The sequence below is a fragment of the Hipposideros armiger genome, unplaced genomic scaffold (genome assembly GCF_001890085.2).
Source record: "Hipposideros armiger isolate ML-2016 unplaced genomic scaffold, ASM189008v1 scaffold_35, whole genome shotgun sequence".
In the NCBI taxonomy this organism is placed as follows: domain Eukaryota; kingdom Metazoa; phylum Chordata; class Mammalia; order Chiroptera; family Hipposideridae; genus Hipposideros; species Hipposideros armiger.
Genome location: NW_017731385.1, coordinates 5,677,013 through 5,703,785, shown reverse-complemented (window position 1 = coordinate 5,703,785; position 26,773 = coordinate 5,677,013). Strand labels below are relative to the sequence as shown.

General features: G+C 46.9%; 1 protein-coding gene across 1 annotated transcript in view; it reads left to right on the top strand.

Moving 5' to 3' along the window:
• LOC109380381 (proprotein convertase subtilisin/kexin type 6) overlaps window positions 1–26,773 on the top strand; it is a 138,989-nt gene that overhangs the window by 95,815 nt on the left and 16,401 nt on the right. The window contains exons 10-13 of the mRNA XM_019637863.1: window positions 1,403–1,506; window positions 3,190–3,307; window positions 10,413–10,601; window positions 12,675–12,811. Of these exons, the coding sequence (XP_019493408.1) occupies window positions 1,403–1,506; window positions 3,190–3,307; window positions 10,413–10,601; window positions 12,675–12,811 (548 nt within the window). The remainder of the gene's footprint in view (window positions 1–1,402; window positions 1,507–3,189; window positions 3,308–10,412; window positions 10,602–12,674; window positions 12,812–26,773) is intronic.

Genomic DNA, 26,773 nt, shown 5'->3' with positions numbered 1-26,773 from the left:
GTATAATATTGTATGTCAACTATAATTGAATATTTTTTCAATTGAATAATTGAATATAATTGAATATATATATATATATATATATATATATATATATCGTCATGGGATGTGGAGTATAGTGTGGGAGTGGAGTCAAGGGAATTGTAATAGATATGTATGATATAGGGGGGAGTGGGGTGGTGAATTGGGGGAGGAGGGTTGTCACTTTAAGAGGTAAAAAATATAACTAGTGCACTATGTTGTACAGCTGAAATTAATTTTAAAAATTATTTCACAATAAAAAAAATAATATTATGACTTTGCTGGTGAAAAAAAAAAAGAGGGAAGTCTGACACTAGTGATGACATGAATGAATCTTGAGGCCACTGGGCAGGGGAAAGAATCCAGTCACAGAAGGACAAATACTGTATGGCTTCATGCATACGTGGGTCCTAGCGTGGTCAGACTCACAGAGACAGGAAGTAGGGTAGTGGGCGCCAGGGGCTGCGGGAGGGCGGTGGGAAGTGAGTTTCAATTGGGGAAGATGAAAAAGTTCTGTAGGCGGATGGTGGTGATGGTTACACAGCAGTGTGACTGTACTTAATGCCACTTGGACTGGACACTTAAAAACAGTTAAGGTGGTACATTTTAAGTTATGTATATTTTTAAACACAGGCAAACAAAGAGTGGGCAATTGGAAAGATGATTGTCACGACTATGAGTGGGGACAGACAGGCACTGGTTAAGAGAGAGTGCTTTCTGCATTTATTTGTCTGTGACGCAGTCCTGATGCTGTGGACAGAGGGGGGTTATAAGATCGTCATTGTGACTTGGATCCTGGTCCCAGAGGTGTTCAAAGGTGATAAAATGTATCTCAGAATCAAAGAAATCTGATCTCTACGTTTTTATTGGTGGGTATGTGTTCTTTTAGTAAAATGTTTCCACTGTGCACCAAAATGAATGTATTGTACATGTAGAATTACTCAAATCTCACATTACAGCCTGTAGCGGGTGGGTCCACCTAAGGGTGGGGTCTGGGCAGATGGCAGCGGAGGAGGCGCTGCTGCACTGTAGTGTTTGTTCATTATGCGAACATGAACCCCAGATGCTCACAAGCAGCATTTGCTCTTACGGTAAGGATGCCCCTCACTACCGCCACAATGTCCTGTGTCACTGCTGTGCAAACTCAAGCACAGCTTGGCGGCAAGGCCGGGTTTCTCGTGCTGTGGACGTTATGTCACCCATGGTACTATTTTATCCCAGGGTTTAATCGCTGGTAATCATTCTTTACAAGAGATTGCCAACCCAGCTGCATGTTTCCTCAAGTCTGGACTCGGGGTGGCTCCTGACCTCCGAGTGCGCCTGCACCGCCGTCCTTCCTGACCTGTGTGGGCTGCAGCACTCTGTTCTTGTGTCGTTGCAGCAACCAGTTAACCTGGAGGGACGTCCAGCACCTGCTGGTGAAGACATCCAGGCCGGCCCACCTGAAAGCGAATGACTGGAAGGTCAACGGTGCAGGTCTTAAAGGTGAGGGGCCTCCTGGTGGGCAGGGCAGGACCGGTCATACTGCCAGTGGGCCAGGCAGGACCGGCAAGACCGGTCACCCCTGCTGGTGGGACCTCAGGGTAGCCCCTGGAATCTCTGGCAAGGGGTGACATGAATGTCTCAAAAAGAATCCCCAAATAACATTAATTGTGTGTCATAAGAACAAAAAGTAGGTATACAGTGATTTAAGAAAAGTCCCCTGGAACCTCACACTGGCGTTAAGGAAGAAACCTAAGGTCACTAGACTTCAGGGTTCCGTCTTCATGACTTTTGCCACACCCCGGGAACACCTGTACCGGAACTGACAGGAACTGACTTAATGGCTTTCTTTAAATTGACTTGCCTTTTTTTTTTTTTCCACATAAAGAAATATATTTTAAAGGAAACTTGATTACATCTAGCTAATCGTGGGTTTGATGTGTAGTTATATTTTCTCTAATGGACATTAAAATAATTATTACCTTAATTACCATGATAAAACAATGTTTGCGTGCCACCTAACAGCAACTTGCAATCTTAGCCCTGAGTGGCTCTATGATTTTGAAAGTAGCTCCCAGTTTCCTCGTCTATACAATGAGGACATTGACATAGTTACATAAGTTACTTTCTAACTACAAAACTTCTGTGGGCAAGCTCCCCTGTTATAAAAGTAACACATGGAACCACGAGGTCTCTACCCCCAGCACAGCCTGGTACCATGAAATCAACCCACGGTCAGAGCTTGTAACCCAGATAATTACAGGACTGTGCCACTGGCTTTGTGTGTCTGGCGTCTTACCAGAGATACTTGAAAAAGATTTACATTCAGCATGGCATGTGAGGGAGGATGTTTGTTTTCCTTTTCTGAAGCTCAGTCCAACTATTTCAACACGGAGCCTGATAATACCATCTATAAAATATAGGTCAAGCATTGTTACCTAAAATTCCAAGGGACATTCCTTTTAATAAGGAGGCCATTGATCAGGCCTGATGTGGTCTTTGTTTTGCAGGAATGTTGGGGGTAGCCATGTGCTGTAACGAGAGCTGACCTACATTTCCATTTTGGCCTAATTAAATAGGAAAATAGATTCTATCTAGTTTTCGACCTTGCCTCTTAAGTTAAACTTTGAAACTCTCCAGCTTTGGCCAAATTCACCATTGGAGAGGGCCAGTTCACGAGTACTCACGGCCTGTGCCACTGTCACTGAATGCCCTGGAATTCACTAGCAGAGGAAGGGGGCAACTTGGGCAAACTAAGGGGTCTCGGACTTTTCCCCTCTGGCTTCTGATTCAGGGAACACAGGTGCTGACCTGTCCCTCTCGTGTAAGGAAAGATGTCCTCATGTCACATCACAAGGAGAAAGCTCTAGGCCTCTACTGTGTACCAAAATGAGAATTGTTTCCGGGCCTGCAGTCCTGACCTGGAGGAGTGGGGTTCGGAGCGAGTAGAGCAGCTGGGACCTTGGAGCAGTTCTCAGAGGGCTGGGCCTGCAGTCTGTGGCTCTCGGGGCCGGTTCTGGGACCTTCCCACCCTGACCTGAGTGAAACAGACAGTTGGTCCCAGGACCGTGGCGGTCACGGATCCGGTGCCCCGTGGGGGGAGACATGCTGAGTGCGGGATCTGGGTTTCGCTCCATTCCTGGGAGGGGAGGGGCGGAGCACGGTCTGAAGACCCTGTTATTTCAGTTAGCCATCTCTATGGATTTGGCCTGGTGGACGCAGAAGCCCTCGTCATGGAGGCCAAGAAGTGGACAGCAGTGCCCTCGCAGCACATGTGTGTCGCCGTCGCAGACAAGAGGCCCAGGTAAGGCTCGCCTCCAGCACCGCTCGGAGTTTCGGGCACGTGGGTTTGGGCCTGACTCTGCTGTGAGGTATTTTGGGGTGGGTGTTCACATACACATTCCTGTGCACGTCGGTGGGGACACACACATGTGTGCGTGCATGGTAGCGTGTGTGTGCATGTGTCTGCAGCCCCTCCCCTGGATGGATTGTGACGCTGGAGAAAGCATCGCTTCTTAACCCATGACCCCACTGAGGCCTTTTGCTGCCAATTGGGGTTTCCCTTCTGCACGGATCGTTCCATTACAGGGAGTCTGTCCCTCAGCCTAAACCCTCAGGCTCCTACTGGAAATTCTGACCCATAACATTCGGCCCCGCTGACGGGCCTGGCAATGTGCTCTGGAAGGAGGATGAACAGCAAGGAGTGTGCTCGGTCGTCACCCACTAGAGTTTGCAGCCGTAGCCCCAGCCCCACCTGCTCTGAGCTCCCAGTATGACTCCATCATCCAGGAACAGGGGTGGCAGCCTCTGTCCCTTCTTGGTGGCAGGAGGGAGTTATTGTCTAAAGTGCAGGGCAGCTCTGTGTCACTTTCATCTGGACTCTGACGGCCTTCCGAAGGTGTCAGCACTGGGACTTTTTAACAAGCCTTGGGCAGGGTGCTATGCGACCCTGGCTGCTCCTTTCTTCCATGGTCAGGACACGCTCCAACTCACCCTTTGTAGTAAGTTTTTCTAAACCAGTTGAATTTGTTCAATGAAGTTTTTGTTTTAAAAATCAGCTGTAAAGTAAATCAGATAGCAGGGACCCTACTCCATTAGGAGAGGAAATTAAATGAGTCTCCTGAACTCTGCCTTTGCAGCTGTCCTTTTTAAGGAGAATGGTGTTTCTCGAGGCCTTAATATCTGATAAAGAATGGAATGCATTTTTTTTCCCAACTGTAACTGTTTATACCTTCGGGAAATGTATATTTGGAAAAAGAAATGAGGGGGTGATTAAGAGTGACCCTTGCTTTATCCACAGACGTAGACCACTTTGTTTTGAGATGGCTTCTGCCTGGAATGCACTTACCTCTTAATATACTCTTTTGCTAGAAAATGTTGAGGAAAGTGTTTCTGGCATGCGGTAGGAATTCAGGAAGCATTTGCTGGGTGAATAGCCACAGAAGGATCTTTTCAAAAATGTCGCTTCCATCCTGCTGCTAATTGTGAGGGCTGACTGCAGGGTGAATCCTCTACGGCCTGACAGGCTGGTCACCCAGCAGACAGTCTTAAGATTTTCAAGCATCATTGTCTTGGGGGAGCCTTGGACTGTCAACTCCACCAGAAAGCGAGAGGCTCTCTGAGATAAACAAGGCCTTTTGCTTTCTTTTGTCTTGTTGGTTGGGAAATGCCTAGACCATGGAGAATCTGGTTTAGGTGAAGTGGTGCTGGCCTCCCGGGAGCTGGGCCGCCCCCAAGGCCACCTGACCGGCCGAGGTGCCCGTATCCAGGCCCACACCTCTGCCCTCCCACTGGTCTCCCCGCAGGGCAGCCCCTGAATGAAGCATTCTTCTCCTGCCAGAAATAGTTTTAAGATGGCAGAGTGGTGCCTAGGTGGCGAGGGGTTGTTTTTATTTTTATTTTATTTTGTTTTTTAAGTGAAAGCACACTGAGTCTAGACAGCACAAGTTGAAGGGACCAGCCGTAACACACAGTGTGACATTGTTCCTGTCCTTTGAGGAAAGAAAGGGCCCGCAAATGCCAACAGAGGCAAAGAATCAAACTTCTGTTTGTAAAGGAAAATCATCTTTACGTTCAGCAGTTCCAGACTGTTTTCTGGGATAGTCAGCCAGTGTGCCCTCCCGAGCCACTTGCTTAACTGCATACTTGGTTGTTCCCAAGGACATAGGGACAGAGAGGGAGGGGGCGGGGGGGGGGGGGGAAGCATTNGTTCCCAAGGACATAGGGACAGAGAGGGGAGGGGCGGGGGGGGGGAGGGAAGCATTACTGTGTGGAAAGTGGAAACCTCATTTCTACCTTTGGTCTTTATCTCCTGGCAGAGGGCTCCGGCCTGCCTGTCAGGGTCTTTTGAAACAGGGCTGCCAAGCACCCCCAATTATTACGGCCGACTTCCTTCCCCGGGGTCCTCTCTACCTTTGCCTAAGCTGCTGGGGTCATGTGGCTTAAAATGAAAGGGCAGTGTTCTCACGTACCTCTGTCCCCTCTCCTCACTGCTCCCGCTCTACGGATGTTTCTTGGTCCAGCTGCCCACTCTCTTGGCCTCATTCTGGTTTCTCCTTCTCATGGTGGAATCCTAGGACTCTCGAAGTGTCCCAAAGCTGGCCTCAGCTGCTTCCTGTAGAGAAGAGCATAAAGTGAGAGGAAGGGAGGGAGAGAGGGAGGGCCGGGCGCCGCCTCTCTGTCTGGTGTGACCGATGAAGGTCAGAAAGCTGTTCGTTGAGCACTAAGTGCGGGGATCGTGACCACGTCTGCCATTTCTACAGTGATGTCGTGGGAGGTTCTGAGTTAGAGGGTCTGGGTGTTGATGGTCAGATGCTGGGGCAGGAATGAAGGGCAGTGGCCCCTCCTTGTGTCCCCCACCACCACCACCACCACTCCACTCCGATCTGGCCGCCTTCTCCTGGGATCTATCATGGTTTCAGGAGATAGTCTTCATGGCCAGTTCAGCAGAGGTCCATGGGCCCCTGTCTCTGCAGATTCTGCCTGTGGCCCCAGGCTGTGCTCAGACCCTGGTACCACATCACTGTGCCCAAATGACCACTCAGGTGCCTGTTTGTGACCCTCTGTTGAACGGCCCTGTTTTCTGTCCAATGCCAAGCTGACCTGCCCTCTCAGGCCAACACGAGCAGAAAAGTCTGCAGCACAGCACAAGAAAGGCTTCCATGGAGGGAGGCGGGACTTCCATGGAGGGAGGCGGGGCTTCCATGGAGGGAGGCGGGGCTACCGTTCCAGACACACAAGAAGCAGCCCCACAGGAGGAAATGCTACTGTTACTCTTTAATTTGAAGGAAGGCCATGCAGGGGACCCCAGTATACACGTCAGCATCTCTAGCCTGGATACCGCACATCTAGGAGTATGGGGTTTGGGAATTCACCTGCAGCAGGTTAGCTAGGCTAGCAGGCAAGGCCATGTGGCCACCACGTCCCAGTGGAGTTCCTGTGTGGCTAGGACCCCCATCAGCCTGACTCCAGGACCCTGCTGAGGTTCATATCCGCTTAGGAAGCTGAAAGCCCCTCTCTGCTTTGGGCTCTCTGGACGGTGCAGGTTCTCCCCACTCCCCCAGTCCCTCTCCACCCCCACCCCATCCAGCACTGAACTTCAGAACACTCCTGGTACTGTATGAGGCCCTTGCTTCCGGTTTCTTCTATCGTGTCCTTCTATGGGGCATGGCTGGGTGTGGAAAGAAAACTCATGGGGTGCTCTGCTGTCGGCCCAGGGGGGTCACCATACCTCGGCCCACGACATTTGTCCGGCCTCTTGATATCCCTTGGAACTCTGGGGAACTGTAGTAAGCTGCCTGTCCTCCTGAAGCCTGGCCTTTCTAGCTTATTCTTTGGTGCTAACCTGCTTTCCCCAAACTGTGACTGCTGCTTACTTCTAAAATCCATATTTGGATCTGAACAATCCACCCGACTCTCATTATTCGCAGTAGGTTTCTGGGCTATGAAGTCAGCGTAGACACTGATCTCAGAAACACAGAACCATCGCTTCTAAGAGAAATACGGAGTTTGTCAGGTTCCTGGGACCCTCTGGATACGTGTTCGTCCACTGACCAACACGGAACCTTGTTTATATGTGTTTTTGTTTAAAGACGCCCTGTTTGTTATATATTGCTGACTCACTAACATTGAACTCACAGCCGACAGCCCTGTCACTCATGCCTGAGTGGAGCTTATCTGGTGCACAGATTTTCTCCTTAAGGCACGTCACAGCCTGTTGGCATGTAGGAATACCACGCAGCCCTTCAGCGCTGGGCTTGGGGGCGAAACCGCCACCAACAAGCACAAATGTGGCCCTAAATAGAGCACAAAGAGACACGTGTTTACAATATGAGGATGGAAACAGGAAGGCAAGGTCACCTGTTCCACTTCAGCTGGGAACACGGATCTCAGGCAGCTCAAATGTGCTGCTGCCCTGTGTTCATCCCCAAATGACCACAAACACCCTGTAAGGATTGATTTGGGGTTCCAAATCCATGTTAGCAAGTTGGTGAATTTGAAAATACGAATCGTGAATAATGAGCATCGACTGTATGTTTCCTTATCTTCTTTACTCCCCATCAAATTGAATCATAGAGCTGGAAGGAATGTTTAAAGCCCTCTCGTTTCATGTAGAAGAAAAATAGATGCTATGAATTTAAACACTGCATGTTAAAACACCTTATAGCCTAATCGCGGACAGCATTGTCTAAATTAATGTACTGGATTAGCCACTTTTTTATTTTAATTACATTTTATTTCCAGCCTAAATGATGGGCCATGGTTTGATAATCAAAAGTAATTTCATCTAAGGAAAATTCTAAATGTGAACGAATATGAATAAGACAGTACACACATCTATTTCACTCCAACTCTCACGACCAGCCCATCAAGAATGTTGGCCCTAGAACGTAGATCTAAGATGTGACCCCAAAGCTTTTTGCTGTCCCCACACAGATGGCTCTGGTCCAACAGACCGCGATGCCTTCCTACACTTTAATCTAACGATCCTGTCCCAGCGGACCCCTCTCCACTCCACTCAGTACCTTTAGAAGGTCTGTGAAAGGATTTCCTGGTTGACCTTCCATTGTCCTTGGCTCTGCAGCAGCCTCCCTGCCTCTCCAAACCCTCCCACCCCGGCCTCCCAGACAGATGCCAAGTACACTAGAGGGAAGGGCGTTGCTGCCCTCTAATTCCGGGGGACCCCCTCAACGTGACCTCAGAATTGTCTAATGAGGAACTGGGCCTGACCCACTCTTGCCTCCAGCCCTGCAGCATGGTAAGGTGGCATTGCTCTGGAGTGCTCTGTGCCCGGCCACAGGTGTGCCCTCACAGCTGAGCTGGAGAGAGGTCTGTATGGTGGGAGAGAGAAACGCAGTCCTTCCTCAGTGTCCGAGGGGGATTGGCTCCAGGACCCCCACCCCGAGGATACCAAAATCCACAGACACTCAAGTCCTGTGCATAAAACGGCGTAGTATTTGCTTATAACCTCTGTGCATCCTCCCGTTTCCTTTCAATCACCCCCAGATTACTTATAACACCTAATACAACGTAAGTGCTGTGTAAATAGGTGTTATACTGTATTGTTTAGGGAATAATGACAAGGAAAAAGTCTGTACATGTTCAGTACAGATCCAACCTTAGTGGACCTAATTACATAGTATGTGTTAGCAGCAAACAATGTAACATTATTTTATTATTATTCAGATATTTTCGATTCTGGATGGGGAACCCATGAATACAGAGGGCAGACTGCTCTGACTGGCAGTAGCTTCCTGCTAGGGCAGAAAGACAAGTGGAGAGGTGGAGGGTTTCAGCTGGTGGCCTTGATCATGCTATTGGGCTCAGGAAATGTATAATATTAGGAATTTGAAAGTGTAGGTTTATTCCTGAGACGCTAACTTAGTGAACCTTCCCAGGGAGGTTCACCGCCCCCCACCAAGACACCCACATTGCCTGCTTAGCGCAGGGGGCTAGGAATTCTTCATCTGGAGGTATCTGTGGGTCCCAGCAGGACTGAACACTCCAGAACTCTCTAGAGTTTTCTGTTCTGCTCTGCATCTGTGCAGGGGTCGGCGGGGAGAGGAGGGGCTGCTGACCAGTAAACGACAGCCGGTAAAATTTGGGAGCAGGCAATGAAAGAAGTCAGCATCTCTAAATCAATTTCTGTTGCATGCAAATCATGTTTTCAAATATTTACAGTCTCCGAGGGAATTACATCACTGTTTGTAACTGTTTTGACTGTTCTTTATGACTCAGGCCCAGTAGAGAGCCAAGCAATGTAATTCCTGGGAGGCTCTGAGTGTCTGCTTCCAGCCTCCCCTCCCGAGAGGAAAGTCGGGGATAACGGGACAAGCACTCCCCACAATAAACTGGGCGCTGGCCAGGCAGTGGGGATTTACTCATGTGCTACTGGGCGGCTTCAGTTTATAAGTCCTCGAGGCCAGCGGTGGTGGTGGCCCAGAATAGGCGGGACGGCTGGATGCGGTCACAGCCTCCAGGTGCAGGCTGGGTCTGCTTCCTCAGGGGAGTGAGCTAGAACATTCTGGTGGAACTGACTTGTGAACGATTGGGGCCTGGTGCCTGTCCTCAGATTCCATACCATATGGTGAAACTGCCGTGAAGTCATAAAGAGAACCATCGTCCATTCCCATCACAGGGCAGAAGACGGAGGGGACCCTAGTCTTCCTGCGGGGCAGTCGGGAGCAGACCAGGGCCTGTCCATCCTCTGTGACTCTGGTCTAGTCAACTACGGCCTTGACCAGTGCGTTCAGCACAAGAGGCCAGTTCTGGCCCTTGTCTGTCTGCTCTTTCCCCGGTGTCTTGAGCACAAGTGCGGGCTCACATGAGCATCTTTGCAGGGCAGTGAGGCACAAAGGTGTGGGCATGGACTCTGCAGTCTCAAATCCCACCTCTGCTTCTCTGTAGCTGTGTGACCTTGGGCACAATCCCTGCCCTCTCTGGGTCAAATCAATTAATCCTTGTGAATTCTCAGAGCAGTGCCCAGTGTCCTGTGCCTGGCATGTGGTCAGCTCAGGAAATGTTTGATGTTGTTATTATTCAGCATTGTGACTTAACGTTTTCAAGGCCAATCTTTGAAACAAAGTAGCGAGGCTTCAAAGCCTTGCGGCCCCCCAGGAAATGAGCTGCCCAGAGGCACCAAACCACATCCTGGCCACCAAGGGGGCTGATCAATCACTGGGTATGTTAGCTGCGTCTGCACGACAAGTCATTCTGTAAAGCGCTCTACGCAAATTACAGGTGACAGAGGTCTTCTGGGCAGGCAGTATAACTGAGAGTGCACCATAAGGGGGCCAGAGCTCTCCCTGGGGGTCCCCGGCACCCAGAGGCCATACGGGGAGTCCACCGCCCTCTGGTGTGTGTGACTTAGAGCTTTGGGGGCCTGTGCTGAGTTCTTCCTCCCCTCCCAGGAGCATCCTGGTGGTGCAGACACTGCGGACCAGCGCCCTGACCACAGCCTGCGCCGACCACTCAGACCAGCACGTGGGCTACCTGGAGCACGTGGTGGCCCGTGTCTCCATCTCCCACCCGCGCCGCGGAGACCTCCAGATACACCTGATTTCTCCCTCGGGAACCAAGTCTCAGCTTTTGGCTAAGAGGTACGGCCAGGCCAGGCTGGCCTGGTGGGGCTGGGGCAGGTGGTAGGCCGGCGGGGCCACAGTGGCCTGCAAGGACCCACATGGGCTTTGGGACACGGCAGCTCGCCCCCAGCTTATTCACTCCCAGCTGGGCACCCAGGAGCCGGCCACTTCTCTCTTTATTCTTCACCTCCGGAAATGTCATTTTACTCCTCTGTCACATTCCGGAGAGCTACCAGAACGGAATGTGATAATAGAGATGACAATGCTTGGCACGATCCCTGGCACAGGAGGCTGGCTGCCCTTCCTGTCCTTATATCCATCTACCTGACCTGTGAGAACCTTCCAACACCTGCCCACCCCCCACTGCTCTCCTTCTCCCAACTTCAGTCCTTCTGCTCAGGCCCACGTTTGAGCCCCTGGGGATGGTAGAAAGCAGGTCCTCCAGGCTCACTGGTTCCTCATCACCTGGTTGCTAGGTAGTGCTGTACCTGGGCCATCCAGCACTTTAAACCCGCCCTGAGGCCACTTGGCTGTCATCTGAGTCTTGGGAACTTGCATTTTTCCCCCCAAGGCACAGATTGTGTGATTATAAGATCTATTACCTTCTACTGGATTTCACCTCTTGCTTAATTCCACAGTTTTTTCAGCTTGCCAGATTTTTTTTTTTTTCCACTAAGAGAAGTTGACACTTGTAAGCACTTCAGCCTTAAAAGACAGTTTGTCCTTGTTCTGTCTGGAGTGCGTTGGATTCAGTTTGGCATTGTGTGTGAAAATCAGCCTTGATCTTTGCCGTTTCTTAGAAGAAAGTGCGGAGTGCCCCCCTACCCCCACTATTCTCTAGGCAGAGAAGGTTCCCTTGATAAGCGTTTTTATACATTGGATGTTCAGAGAACCCCCAAATTGGGAATCGAATCTTACATTATATAAAACATTCATCTCTGAATTGCCAATGAACAATAAAGAGCCCGTACGTTAAAAAATAATAATAATAGAGAAAATAAGACTGAGAAGGATGAGTAAGTGAGAAGGACCTGGAATTGTTTTTTTCTAAGGAGGGAAGACTGAGGGGGGCACGGGGTGTTGGAAGAAAGAGGGTACCCATGCGATGTTTCCTGTTCCTGCTCAAACCCACACAAGACAAAATGGACAGGCGCTCAAGTCTCAGCCAAGAAGGACCTTGCGGTCTGGGAGGATCAAGGGAGACTCATCGGAGCCTGCAGGGGAGCCGGTGGGGGGAAGAGGTTGCTCCTGCTTCTCCCACAGTGCCCAGGGGTGCCCCCCGCCACACAGGGGGACATCCAGGCCTCTTATGTCACCTCCCGCAACGAAACTGTTGAAACCCGTCAAGCCCTAGAGGCGAAGAGACAGCATTTTCCCCACGAGTTTGAGTGGTTGTTCATTTTTCCTTCTTGTATCTTCTGGAGAACAGCCCACAAGGGCTGGCTCTGACAGATAGGAAAGTTTCATTCATTCCACAAACCAGCATTTTAGAAAGGCTCCTTTTTTCATGCCCTTGGGGCTTAAGTGAAAGTCACGTGGCCCTGCCTGTGTCTGCTTTTGCGCATCAGGCACTGGGGTCACGGGCTCTGGAGGACCACGCACCTGGGGTGGGCAGGGACCAAACACCTTCTCAAGGAACATAGAGGATTGAGGACGTTCGTTGGTGACCTGCTGGTGATTCAAAGAGCAGGGGCTGGACTCCGAATGCTCTCGAGCGAGTTTGTAGCAAATCACTACACCTGGGATCTGTCCTCCATAAAATAGGGTGGGAGGGAGGACACCACCATTGACACAGTCCCTGTCACCTGTGAGGCCTGACTGCCTCTCAGGGTTTGGGAGACCCCGTGAGATAATGGAAGGGAAACTGCTGTAAGGCTGCGTGGTCAACAAGTATGGAAACCGTCAGCATCTTCCCTGCACCTTCGTATCCTCTGAGGGCCAGGCCTCTCTCTCTCCTGTCCTCACACCTGCCGCCCTTCCTCTGGGTTGTGCGGTCACCTACAGAGACAGCCCTCCTTGGACTGGCCCCCCTACCCCACCCCCCACCCCTTTCAGGCCCCTCGTGTTCTGACCCCCAGTCTCCAATTGCAGATTGCTGGACCATTCCAACGAAGGGTTTTCAAACTGGGAGTTCATGACGGTGCATTGCTGGGGAGAAAAGGCTGAGGGCCAGTGGACCTTGGAAATCCAAGACATGCCGTCGCAGGTCCGCAACCCAGAGAAACAAGGTCAGTGGCCCTGAGAATTGCATGACTCTGGCATTTCAGCCCTTTTGTGAACTCCAGAACTTTTAACTGTAGTGTCTCTGGTGATTCTTTTTTTTTTTGAGGTAGAACTCATATACTACAAAATTCCCCGTTCTCATCATTGGGAAGTGTGTCATTAAATGGCTTTGGTACAGTCACAATGTAGTGCGACCACATCCACCACAGAATTCCAGAACTTTCCATCACTCCACAGAGATATCTGTACCCATTAGCTGTCACTGCCGTCCTCCAGCCCCTCCCAGCCCCTGGCAACCCCTAATCTACTTCCTGTGTCTATGGATTTGCCTCTTCTGGACATTTCATATGAATGGAATCAATACAATATGTGGTCTTCTGTGTCTGGCTTCTTTCACGTAGCGTACTGTTTTCAAGGTTCATCCATATTGTGGCGTGCAGCCACGCTTTGTTCCTTTTTATGACTAAATGCTGTTCCATTGTATCACTGTATGACCTTTGTTTGTCCTTTCGTCGGCTAATGGACAGCTGGGTTGTTTCGGCTTAATGGCTGTTATGATGATGTTGCTTTGAACATCCCTGTACAGCTGTTTATGTGGACATGTGTTTTCAGTTCTCTTAGGCGTCTACCTACTACGAGTGAAATTGCTGTGTTGTGTGGTAATTCTGTGTTTCACTTTTGAGGAACCGTCAAACTGTTTTCCACAGCAGTTGCACCGTTTTGCATTCCCACCAGGGACATATGAGGGTTTTAATTTCTCTGCATCCTCACTAACCCTTGTTTTGTTATTTTCATTTTTGTTGTTGTTGTTATTACAGCCATCGCAGTGGGTGTGAGGTGGGAGCTCATTGTGGTTTTGATTTGCATTTCCTGATGACTAATGATGCTTAGCATCTTTTCATGGGCTTCTTGGCCATAAATCTTTTTCAGAGAAATGTCTATTCAACTCTTTTGCCCATTTTAAAATTGGATGGTTTGTCTTTTATTACTGAGTTGTGAGAGTTCTTTAAATATTATAGATACTAGATCCTTATCAGAAAAAGTGGTTTGCAAATTTTTTTCTCCCATTCTGGGGGCTGCGATACAAGGGGTACTCTCTGAGTGAGGGTGGCCCTGAATTAAGTCCTGAACAGGCCAGTGTCCATCCTTGGACATGGTTGGAATCTGGGTCTTTGGCTGGTTGAAACAGGAATGGAATAAACGTCTTCTGGTACTTTTTAGCTCTGACCTCCTGTGGCTTGTTGGAATTTGGGGGATCAGGAGGTGTCCCCAGGTCTGCACAGCCCTGCAGTGGTTTCTGGGGGGGGGGTTATTTGAGCATGCTTTACCCCATACAGAGCCCCCACTCCTGAGGTGGTCTTCGCAGAAACAAGTGTAGGCAAGGGACCTGCCTGACTCAAACATTCTGGGACCCAGGAGAAATGTGGGCCTGTCAGTGCTATTGGTGCTGAGGGTGTGATGGACTCCACTGGGCATGTCTTTCCTTCCCTGGTTGTCTGGTCCGGTGGCCTCTAGGTGCCAGGTCACCACTGGCCTCAGTGCCAGGAATAATGCAGCAAAGACACAACACTGAGAAAGGGCGGCATCGTTCTCGTTTCTCTGAGGGGATTCTGGGAAACTGTCTCGGGCATGATGCTGCCTTTTTGTGTGCATTTCCGTCTCCCCCAAACCTCTGCCACTTCATTGCTTTAAAAACAGAAAAAGCCAGCTCAGTCCAAATGGGTGTGCTGAGTAAAATACCTCACAATCTCAGATAAGACCAGGGCTTTACTAAGTCATTAAGGCACGGAATGGTAGGCTAGATCCAATAATACTCACCTGTCAGATCAAACTTGCTCTATGTAATTAGTTTTAAACGTTTTTTTTTGTTTGTTTGTTTGTTTCTTAATACTGAATAGCCGTTAGTCATCCATTTTCCTCTTCGGTTCTGGGGCCAAGGGCAGGTACCTTCTCTCAGGATCACTCTCTTCCAAGAGATAAGCTAGGACTGGAACTGAGTGCAGATCCTGCTACACGACACGTTGCATTTACAAGCAGCTTTTGACCGGTGCATATTGGCAGTCATATAGGTAGAGGGCTGTCTTTTGGGGGGTGTGAGTATACTTTAAGGGGGATCCATTCCATCTATGACCAAGGCTCAGACCTTACAATGGCTCCGCCCCTTCCTCCCCCGCAAGCCAGCCCATCTCTGAGCAGAGCCTTGGTCCCTCCCCCAGGACTGCAAGTCAGCATCATGCTCTTATTTCATTGGTTTCTTTCTTTCCAAGGCCCACTCAGAGGAGTGAAGGTCTAATGGCAATTGGTCTAAACGCTTATTTAATAGCTCAAACTCTTTTCCTGACTAAATGTCACTAATCAGTAAGCAGTTATCTGAATTCTCAATAAGCTAAATAGTCCTTTTTCCAACGGGAAAATTAGAAAACAATATTTGGGATTAGGAAAACTTCAACGCACAGGCGGACATCTATTTTAAACCTCTCTAACTTGCCAACCCCCATACTTCGATGATCACAAACCAAGCTTTACACTGTGTTGTAGCTTTAATATTGGGTTGTCGGGAAAGTCATGACGTATTTTTCTGTGTTTTTCATTGCAAAAATGTGTCATGACTTTTCTGACAACCCAATATATAAAGAGTACTTTCAAATCGCTAAGAAATAGGAAAAGCACCCCATTAGAAAAATCGGCAAAGAGCCTGAAAAGACAACGCATAAAGGAAAAATACTCATAAGCAGTAAACAAAAGCATTCAATCTTTGTAGTGATCAAAGATAATAGAAATTAAAACACAAAAACGTAAATATGATAGCCAGCCAAGAAGTTCCAGGGGTCACAAAACAAATACCGCTGTGATTTGAAGAAGAGCGTGAACGGTAAGGTGGAAAGGCCTGGGTCCCAGTGCTGTCTCCACCCATCACTGGCTGGGAGGCCCTGTGAGTAATAGAAATCCCCTCTTGGGTGTGTTGTGAGCACCTGATGGGAGTGAATACTTCTGGCACAACCTGACATACAGTAGCTTGTCATGGAAACCCCGGGTCCCTCTCCCCCCTCTCCTCACCCATCCACTGCAAATGTAGGTTATAACCACAGTCTTTTGGAATTGGTCCATTTGCCCCCTGGGAAAGTTCCAGCACAGAGGTAACTGGTAGGGGCCTGCCTCCACGCCTGTGAGGAAGATTAAACTGGCTGTGACTCGCAGAAGCCAGGAATTTGGGAACAGCAGAATCCAGGGTTGTTGAGCTGAGGGCAAGCTGGCGTGCCAGCCAGGCAATGGACTGAAATGGAAAGCTTCCAACTCTTGAATCCAGCAGGGACATTTCTAGTCTTCCTTCTCCTTAAGCAACATCTTCTTCCAAGAAAATAAGAAACAAAAACATGCTAACCAACGGCGTGGTTTCGGGCCTGCTCTAAAGAGGAGAAGACGCTGAGACGCATTGGCTTTACAGTGGCTTTCGTGGGCACGCGGGTGCGTTCCTGGGGTCACAGCCCTTCATGTTCCCACACGTCTTGGCTTTCTTTGGAGCTCAGCCCAGTACAGCCAACCCCACCTGCTCACTTCCGTGGGATCCCGTCTTTGAGTCTCCCTTCCCCACAAACTGGAAAGTTGATGCCGGGGCCAGGTCACAGAGGTCCAGACAGAGTTGAGTGCGTTTGCCAAAACTTGTGGGTAAACTCTAGGGGCACCGATAAGGTATGAAGGTCAAACTTGACTGAGAAGGGGAAGTATTTGTGGGGAGGTGGGCGGCGAGAGGGAGACCCAGTGCCAGCATACACTGCAGTCGGGACATAAGATTAGGGACTCGGGGCCCTGTGTTGGGTGAGCCCAGAGGACGTGTGACCTGAGTTCCAGCGGGGCCACTTGCTGGCCTGGTCCCGGAACCGCTCTCAGCCTCCATTTCTGCACATGTGTGATGATAACAATGGTACCTACTTCACAGGCCTGGGTGACGTTCAAACCTAGGGAGGTTTTATGTGAACAAATCCTGCCTGAGGATTTTTTAAAGGTTTTCAAGGTTGGTCAGTGTTTGACCATAGTCCAAAGTGCCAATCACTATTTCCTGATGTTAAGTTTCCTGGGATCCCATCACATGTGTCACTTACATACCAAATGCTGCATTTCTGCCTTAAGCTATTAAATAGTGTCTCACAAAAGTGCTACACTCACTTGAATGGAAAACTAAAAAAAAACCTCAGGGAAGTATATTCTTTTCAAATATTACGCACCATAGTTTGTACCTTCTATCTCCAAGCACATGTATCAATGACGTTTTACTCCATAAATGTCTCACCGGAATGGTATGTGCCTCCCCAGATTGGTTCCACTGCCCAGCGGACAGGTCTGACCCCCTGCGTCCCCCGAGGTGAGGGCTGGGTGAGGGTGTGGCGACGTGTTTCCCACACAGGTAGAGCTGCAGTGGCCCTGGCGAGTGAGTCAAACCCCATCAAACCCAGCAGAGCTCAGAGAGCCTGTGGCTTTTCTCTCCATCGGGGGATGCAAAGCCTCCCCAGCATCTAGCCACTCGGAGGGGACAGGTGACAAAACGTGTACATGCACAGGAGGTTGGCCAAGTGATAGACAGGAGATAAAGCTCATGTTCCCCCAGACAGACTGTCCCCACAGGCCTATTTGGGAGACATCCCCTGGCCAAGCGCCCTGCTGTTTCGTTGTGAAGCTTCGACAAGCCTGATATTTGTTGCCCCGCCCCAATTTGCTTCTTTCCCACCCCTCACTCTGTGGGCACCTCCCAGTGAAGCCTCAGCGTGGGCTTCACCTCAGATCCTTCTCTCCCCAGAACCTGGGTGAAAGCACGCGTTCAGGTGGCAGCTTGAGCCTGGGCTCCAATAATCTCTGCAGAGGGCAGATATCGAGGCTCATATCAGAACTGGTCCGGGGTCATCCTGCTGTCGGCAGGCAGCGCTTGCCTTAGGAAGCTCAGCACTAGGTCTCCCGCCTCTTTGCAGTCCCAGCGCGGGAAGGAGTGTCGTATGCAGGATGACTGAACAAGCGAATGGCCATATAAGCATGAACCCTGTGCAGAGAGCACATATTCTTCTAGTCCACTCTGTTTTCAGCTGTGCGTACTCAGTAGAACGTTTACTAATTGGTTAAAAACAGAAGAGATGAGTCTGTTTTTCCCTCCATTTTTCATCATATAAAGTTTCCTGGTTTCTTGATTTCCTTGCAGTGGCTCTTTCATACGTTTCTTTTTTTCCTAAGAGCATAGCTGTTCTCATTTTATTGTTAGTTTTATTGACCTCTGTTTAATTGACATCTGTTTTGAGCTAATCTTCATTTCCCAGTAAAAGCTGGAATTTTGCAATCTTTGTTCGATGGCTCAGTCTGTCTCGTACTGAAGGCTGGAAAGAAAGTCAGATTTAAAGCATGTGCCTTCTGTGCCGGCTCTCAATTTGTCACTAAACTCTCATTTGTAGGAATTTGATTATAGAGCATTGCTCCCATCTCTCTGGAAACAGAACTGAAGAGTTTGGTGAGGTTTCCAGTCACCATACACACGGTTGTCCAAAAGTTCCATTTTTAGCCCCAATTGTTTTAGTATTATTCAGTGTTTCATTCAGTTGGTCTCTTTGCCTCTCTTCTACTCTTTCAAGGGACCATTGTAGTGACACTATTCCCCCAAAGTCTCCTAGTTCAAGAGAAAATGAAATACAAGGTCTGATAATTAAGTTCGTGAACTTGTTGCAACGATGTTGCTAACCTTTTTTGATATCAGAAGGATAACTCATTATGAATTTGTACCAACTGGACAACCAGTGAACCAAGTTTACTATTTGGAAGTGCTGAAAAGGCTGCATGAAAAAGTTAGACGACCTGAACTTTTTGCCAACAATTCATGGCTCTTACATCACGACAGTGCACCAGCTCACACAACACTGTCTGTGAGGGAGCTTTTAGCTAGTAAACAAATAACTATTGGAACACCCTCCATGCTCACCTGATCTGGCCCCCAATGACTTCTCTTTACCCGAAGATTAAGGAAATATTGAAAGGAAGACATTTGCATGACATTCAGGACATCAAGGGTAATACGACAACAGCTCTGATGGCCATTCCAGAAAAAGTGTTCCAAAATTGCTTTCAAGGGTGGACTAGGCACTGGGGTCGATGCGTAGCTTCCCAAGGGCAGTACTTCAAAGGGGACCGTAGTGATATTCCCCAATGAGGTATGTAGCACTTTTTCTAGGATGAGTTTGCAAACTTAATTGTCTGACCTCATACAATGTCCCCACTTATTTGGGTCCAGGTACAACCCAGCCACCATTTCATGTTGTGTCGTCCAGCCTGTCCTGACTCTTGATTGTGAACATAACAAAAAGATGAGATTTTTCTTTAATGCTTTATTTTTGCAAATAAAATATTAAAATATTGATGAAAATGAAAAAGAAAAGTAAGAATTCTCCTGAAGTCTCTCTCTCCTTTAGGTACAGAGGTGACCCTCGCCATTCTCACTGGCACTGGTCAGCGTTCTCAGACCAAATCCTCCCCAGAATGTATGAGTGCGTTTAATTTTTGAACATTTAACTTTATTATTTCCAGAAACGCATCACGTTAAAAAATATGTCAATATTTCCATATGGTCTTTTTTTCTGACATTTTAGAGAGTTCTGACCGTGCTGTAGACATAGCTGTTTTTTCTTTCTGTTACTTGCATATCAAGCACTTTTTAATGTCACTGTATATCCTGTGTAAGCAGCATTTTATGTATTTTTATAATACTTCGCCAAGGAGAAATACCATCATTTATTTAAGCATCTCTCTATCGTTGGGCATGCAGCTTGCTTTCTGGGGTTTTTTTGCTGTTATAAATAGGCAGCCGAATGCAGAAAGCTTTCTCCTAAATTCAAAATTATTTCTGAGGGATCGTTCACCAGCGGTAAAATTACTAGGATAAATAAGAGGTGGAAACCACAAATATATCTGCTTTTGACGCATATTACCAATTTGCTTTTCAAAATAATTGAACCAATTTACAATCTCACCAGGCGCAGGTCGGCACACTCATTCGCAAGTTTCTAGAGAAGAAAAAAATGATATCTTTCCTTAATTTGCGTTGTGATAATTGCTAAAGACTTTGAACACTCTTCCAAATGTTTGTGTACAAAGTGTGGTTTTTCTTTTAAAAAGTGCCCTTTCTGTTTTTGTCCTCAGAGGTCTCAGTGTTGTTATTATCAAGCTAGTAAACATTCCATATAAAATATAGATGTAATAACTCTTTTTTTTTTTAAATATACGGTTGCATCTTTTTTTTTTTTTTAAGATTTTTATTGGGGTATTGGGGGGAAGGGAACAGTGCTGGGGAATTGGGGGAAGGGGAACAGACAAATTGCTGTCATTTTGTTCTTCAGTCTAGTTGTGGAGGACGTTGCTTCACTGGCCCAAGTTGGCACCATCATTGCGCGCTTCCCGGGCGAGGCACATCAGTCGCCGGCTTCTGGACGGCCGCTCACTGCGGCTGCTGGCCGCTCACGCTGGCTACATACAATAGCCCATGGCAACCCACTGCCACAGGGGCTGCAGCCTACGCCGTCGCCGGCGACTCACAGCAGCCCAGCTCCAGGTTGAGCTGTTGTTCAGCATCTTAGCTGAAGAGGGCAGTGTCACTGGCCCTCATATGTGGGATCCGAACCGGGGCCCTCTGGCATCCCAAGCCAGTTCTTAACCATCGCGCCACTCGGCCGGCCCTGTAATAACTCTTTATGTGTCAGAGCTCTATAATTATTTCTTCAGGTCTGCTATTTGACTTATATATTTTAAAAGGTAATCTTCAATTTCTCCTCCATCTGATTCTTTTTCCCCAGGTTATGATTTGATTTTTTTCATAATCTGATTTTTTTTTAAAGATTTTATTGGGGAATTGGGGAAGGGGAACAGTGTTGGGGAATTGGGGAAGGGAACCAGCCAAGTTGTTGTTCTTCAATCTTCATTGCGGATGGTGCCAGTCGCCATCTGGCTTCCCGTCGGCAGCTCATGGTCTCTAAGCTCAAGGAGCTGTGTTCAATCTTAGTTGTGGGTGGGCGTAGCCACCATCCCATGCGGGAGTCGAACCAGCAGCCTTGTTGTTAGAAGCACGCGCTCTAGCCACTGAGCCATCTGGGCGGCAGCTCAGCTCAAGGTGCCAAGTTCAGTCTTAGTTGCAGGTGGGCGTAGCCCACCATTGAACAGTCAATCTTGTTGTTACACCAGCTGAGCCATCCTGCCACCTGTTGGCAGCTCAGCGACAGCTCAGCTCGGGCCCAGTGTCACTGGCCCATGTGGGAATTGAACCGGCAGCCCTGTTGCTCAGAGCTCATGCTCTTAAGCCAACTCTTAACCAACTGAGCCACTCGGCCAGCCCCTGATTTTTTTTTTAACGTAACGTAAATAGCTTTTCTAAATAACTAACAAATTACCCCCAAACAAAGAAAAAATTGAAATATTAAAAGATGTGGACTCCTATGTCTGGCAATAGGAATGTCAGGAACAGAACAATTAGAACACAAATCTAGTTGTTAAAAATAAACTCAGTTTTATCAATAGTTTCAATAAAGGGAAACAGACATATTGCTTTGTTTAGAAGACAAAAATTGTCATATTAGGTTTTTTTTTTAAACATATTTGCTGTTGTGTCAGGCATATTGTATTTACCCACCAGACTCTCTTTTCTATCTCATTCTGCCTTAGGAAGCTGGCCTATTCCCAGACTCTCTGCCAGCTCTTACGGTTGAGTTCAGCCAAGGGGAAACTTCAGCGGGGGAGAGGAGGGAGGAAGGAGATATTTATTTATGAGTTATTTATCCCTCCAGCTCCCTTCAGCAGCAGCCAGTATCCCTCAAGGTCACAGACCCACTCTCCCCTAGCCTGTAGACCACAATATCTAAGGGCTTAAGACCCCTTTTCTAACCCCCTCCAAGGAAACCCACCAACCACTGTGGCTTTGGTTGCTCTGCTCACACCCTTGTAAATAGCCTCTTTATTGAAAGCCCTGTGGATTATCCTTGCTTAATTATGCTGTCTGCTTCTTGCTGGGACTGCCTGATGTAACTAAAAACAAGAATGATGTCTAAATATAAAAAAAAATGGAAAAGTTAAAAAGCAAGTGGATGGGAAAAGATATACCAAGCAAATACTAACCAAAAGAAAGCTTATCGTTATGTTAGCATCAAACAGAAATGTTACAGTAAAAAGCATTACTAGAACCAAAGAGGGTGACTGCATATTGGTAAAAGAGTTGATTCAATTCTAACATGGCTTCAAAATATGTAAAGCAAAACTTATTAAAACTACAAAGGCAAAAAGACTTGCACATAGGGTAGGAGATTCAGCATACTTCAAATATATTTGGCAGATAAAACAGCAAAAATCAGTAAAAATGGAAGATTTGAACATCACAATTGACAGTTTAGGTATAATAGACCTGTTGGAACACTACACCCAACAACTGAAGAATACACTTTCCTTTGAAGCACAAATGGATAATTTATGAAAGTTGGCCACATCGTAGCCATTTGGCAAGTTTCCAGGTATTTCCAAGGATTGGTAGCATATAAACTCTGTTCTCTGACATTAGACTTAGGAAATCAAAATACAAGTAACTAGAAAATGCCCATGCATTTGAAAATTGAAAAACACTTCTAAATAACTCATGTATCAAAGGAAAAAAATCATAACTTAGATGAGGAAATAATTAGAACTGGATGATAATGAAAATACCACATGTCCAAACAAATGGCATGCAGGTAAAGTAGTGGCGAGAGCGAAATGTATGGCCTTAACTGCATGTATTAGAAAAGACGAAAGGCCGAAAATTACTGTGCAAAGCATCCATCTTAAGATGGTAGAAAAAAACCAACAACATAAATTCAAAACAAGCAGAAAAAAGGAATTTTTTAAATAGCAGAAAATAATGAAATAGATAACAAACATATGTAGAGAGAATCAACAAAGCCATAAGTTGGTTCTTTGAAGAAATTCATAAAATGGATAAATGTCTAGGAAGACCAATCAAGGAAAAAACTGAGAATATGTAATTTCAGGAATGAAAAAGAGGAACATTATTATAGATCCTGTATATGTTAAAATTGTTATAAGAAGGTACTATAAACAACTTTATGACCAAAAAATGCAATGTTAAGTAAAATGGCCAAAGCAATGCAACTCAACTAAGTTGACACAGGAAGAAGTAAAAATTAAAATTGTCCTGGGCCGGCCGAGTGGCTCAGTTTGTTAAGAGCTCGCTCAAGAGTGAGAGCTCTGAGCAATAGCAGTTCAATGCCCGGCCTGAGCTGAGCTGCTGTTGAGCTGCCACTGAGCTGCCAACAGCTGGCAGGATGGCTCAGCTTAAAAAAAAAAATGTCCTATTAAATATATTGATTGTATAATTTAAAAGACAACTCAAGGCTAAATAGATTCACTGGCAAATTCTGCTAAATATTTAAATGGAGAAATAATGTCAATATTTCATAAACTCTCCAGACAGTAGAAAAATTGGGAAACAGTCCCCAGTTAATGAAGCCTCTCTATGGCACATTATAAGAATGGAGGATTTCCAGCCAATCTCACTCAAGAACATAAATATGAAAATTGCAAGTTTAATATTAATAAATTAAATCCAACAGTATTAAAAAGGTTCCTCTTTTCCTGCTTTTTTCCAGATTAAATATTTTTGAACATCCCATTCTATTTCCTTTATTGGCTTTTAGCCATATTTGCATGGTCGTTCTAAGGATTACAATATGCATCCTTAATATATTATAGTTTACTTAGAATTCATGTTGCTTCCCACTTCACAAATGTAAGAACCTGATAACAGTGACATTCCAGCCCCCTGCTACCCACTTTGTGCTATCGTCGTTCATATATTTTACTTCTGTGTACGCTGCAAACTCCATCTTACAGTGATATTTTTTGCGTTAAGCAGTCTTTGCCTTTTAACGAAATGAAGAGGGGAAAAAAGCTATTCGTTTATATTTACCTACAAATTTGCCATTACTGGTGCTCTTTATTTTTTCCTATCGATCCAAATTTTCATCTGGTGTCATTTCCCTTCTGCCTGAAGATCATCCTTTACTATTTCTTCTTTTTTATGTTTTTTAATGGATTTTATTGGGGAACAGTGTGTTTTCCCAGGACCCATCAGCTCCAAGTCAAGTCATTGTTTCAATCTAGTTGTGGAGGGCGCAGCTCAGTGGCCCATGTGGGGATCAAACCGGCAACCTTGGTGTTATCAGCACTGTGCTCTAACCATCTGAGCTAACTGGCCGCCCCTAGTATTTCTTATCATGCTGGCCTGCTGGCCATGAATTCACTGGGCTTGGATTTATTTCAAAATGTCTTTATTTCAACCCAATTTTTTGTTTTCTTTTAAAAATGTGTTTATTTGCTCATTTGTTGACACAGCGATTTCGACTCTGCTTAGAGGAAATTACTGTGATAGTGCCATGACTCAACCCACTTCTGAATGGTATTTTCACTGGATATAGAATTCTGGGTTGGCAGTATTTTTTTTTTAATTTCAGCACTTGAAAGATATTACATTGCCTTCTGACCTCCATTATTTCTAATGGGGAATGTTTACATTTACTATGTAAACACTTTTACATATGAGCCTCCTGCTGTGCTGCAACATTTCTTTTCTCATATTGTACAAGCCAGCAAGTTTGCTATATGCAAAATGTATAAACAGACAAAAAAAGTGCATTTCCATATTCCAGCACACAGAACTTCCTATCAGATTTTTAGTGTCTCGTTACTAAATATGAAAGGACTCCCAAGGACCCCCAGACATTTGAGGAAAGTATCCACCATTAAAGCAGAAACAAACTCTTAACAGAGAAGAAACTTGGAGGGAAAAGGGCCATTCAGACAGCAAAAGAAAACTTCAAAAAAACTACGATTGGTTTTATAAAATAGAAAAACTCAGTTTTCCCCTCCTGAATAGGGAAAACCCCAGTTCTCCCCCACTGTGCTTTTCTCCTGTGCGTCTTCTTTATTATTCACACAGAATACTTTCACTTCTGACCCTTGCGGTCATCAATGTGTGGGGGTTTTGCCTCACAACAAGCAATTCTCTATGACACCAGCTGGGTGTCCTACAGTTTAACTCAATTCTTACACTGTCTACCCAGAGATAGTGTCAGATCCCAGAGGTTAAGGGTTCAGTCACCCAAGACACTCACACACACACACACACACACACACACACACACACACACGTACTGTTTTTAAGACACCAGTCACAAGCCCAGGTTATCACCTGGGCTTTTGACCAACTGGCTATAGATTAGAGGTTCTAAAGACTTCTCCACAGGTGTGATGAACTTGCTGGAGCAGCTCACGGAGCTCAGGGAAACACACACTTACCTTTTTTTTGTTGTTGTTGTTGTTGGGGAACAGTGTGTTTTCCCAGGACCCATCAGCTCCAAGTCAAGTTGTTGTTTCAATCTAGTTATGGAGGGCGCAGCTCAGTGGCCCATGTGGGGATTGAACCGGCAACCTTGGTGTTATGAGCACTGCGCTCTAACCACCTGAGCTAACTGGCTGCCCCCACATATTTACCATTTTATTAAATGACATGACAGAGGATACAGATGAACTGTCTGATGAAGAGATGCACAGGGCGAGGTCGGCAGGGTCCTGAATGCAGAAGCTTCTGTCCCATGGTGGTGGGGTGCGTCACCCTCCCAGTGTGGGTGTGTTTATCCTCATAGAAGCTCTCCAGACCCCATACTATTGGGATTTTATGGAGGTGTCCTCATGTAGGTACGATCAATTAGTCCCTCCATTTCCAGCCCCTCTCTGCTCTGGAGAAGTGGGTGATGGGCTGAAAATTCCAAGCTTCTAATTGTGACTTGGTCTCTCTGGTAATCAGCTCCACGAGCTGCCCAGAGTCACCTTATTAGAACAACAGATGCTCCTAGTGCTCTTGTCACTTAGGAAATGACAAGGGTTTCAGGAGCACTATGCTGATAACTAGGGACAGAGACCGATATATAATTTCTATGTCCTCAGGGTCTAAGATAAGAGAAACTATTTCATCTATGGCACAAGAGCAAGATGCTACATTTGAAAACAACATTGAGAGAACCAGATAAATGCCTTGAAAATGTAAACTATGAGGCGAACGTTAGAAAGTCAGTAGAGGGGCCGGCCGAGTAGCTCAGCTGGTTAAGAGCTCGTTCAAGAGTGCGAGCTCCGAGCAACAGTGGTTCGATGCCCAGCCTGAGCTGAGCTGCCGCTGAGCTGCCTACAGGTGGCAGGATGGCTCAGCTTTAAAAAAAAAAAAAAAAGGAAGTCAGTAGATAGATTGGAAGACTTGAGGAACTCACCCAGGAAATGAAGTGGGAATGGGGTGGGAGAGAATTCTCAAAATACTGACCCAGTAAGAAGTCGTGTTCGGGGAGTACTGGGAACATGGGGGAGGGTGTGCGTGTGTGAGGGGTGGAGTAAGAACAAGGATGCTCAGTGTCCAGCATTAGAGCTCACTGGGCGATGTCTGAAATTGAGAAACCAGGACATAGCATATGAGCATTTAATCTTGCAATGTGCTAGTAAATACTAGAACAGTCCTCAAAGTATGAAAAGAGGCCATGTCTGGGGAAAGACTCAGAAAAAGAGGAGTGAGGGAAAGAGCTGCTGTCTTTGGGTGGCAGTATCTGACGTTTCAAACTGGTAATTTGAAAAATGTTAGAAGATGCTAGTTCAGCATTCCCTGTCTAACCTTGTAGGTGCCGTTAAGAAAAGTGTGATTTTGTGCATTGTCGTACTATGTAAGGCGATTGCTCCTTACCGAATGTGTGTGTGTTTCTACACCTCACCCCAATAAGCACTGGAGCTTAAGAGTCTCAGCTCAGGCCAGCCGAGTGGCGCGTTGGTTAAGAACTGGCTTGGGACACCAGAGGGCCCCGGTTCGGATCCCACGTATGAGGGCCAGTGACACTGTCCTCTACAGCTAAGATGCTGAACAACAGCTC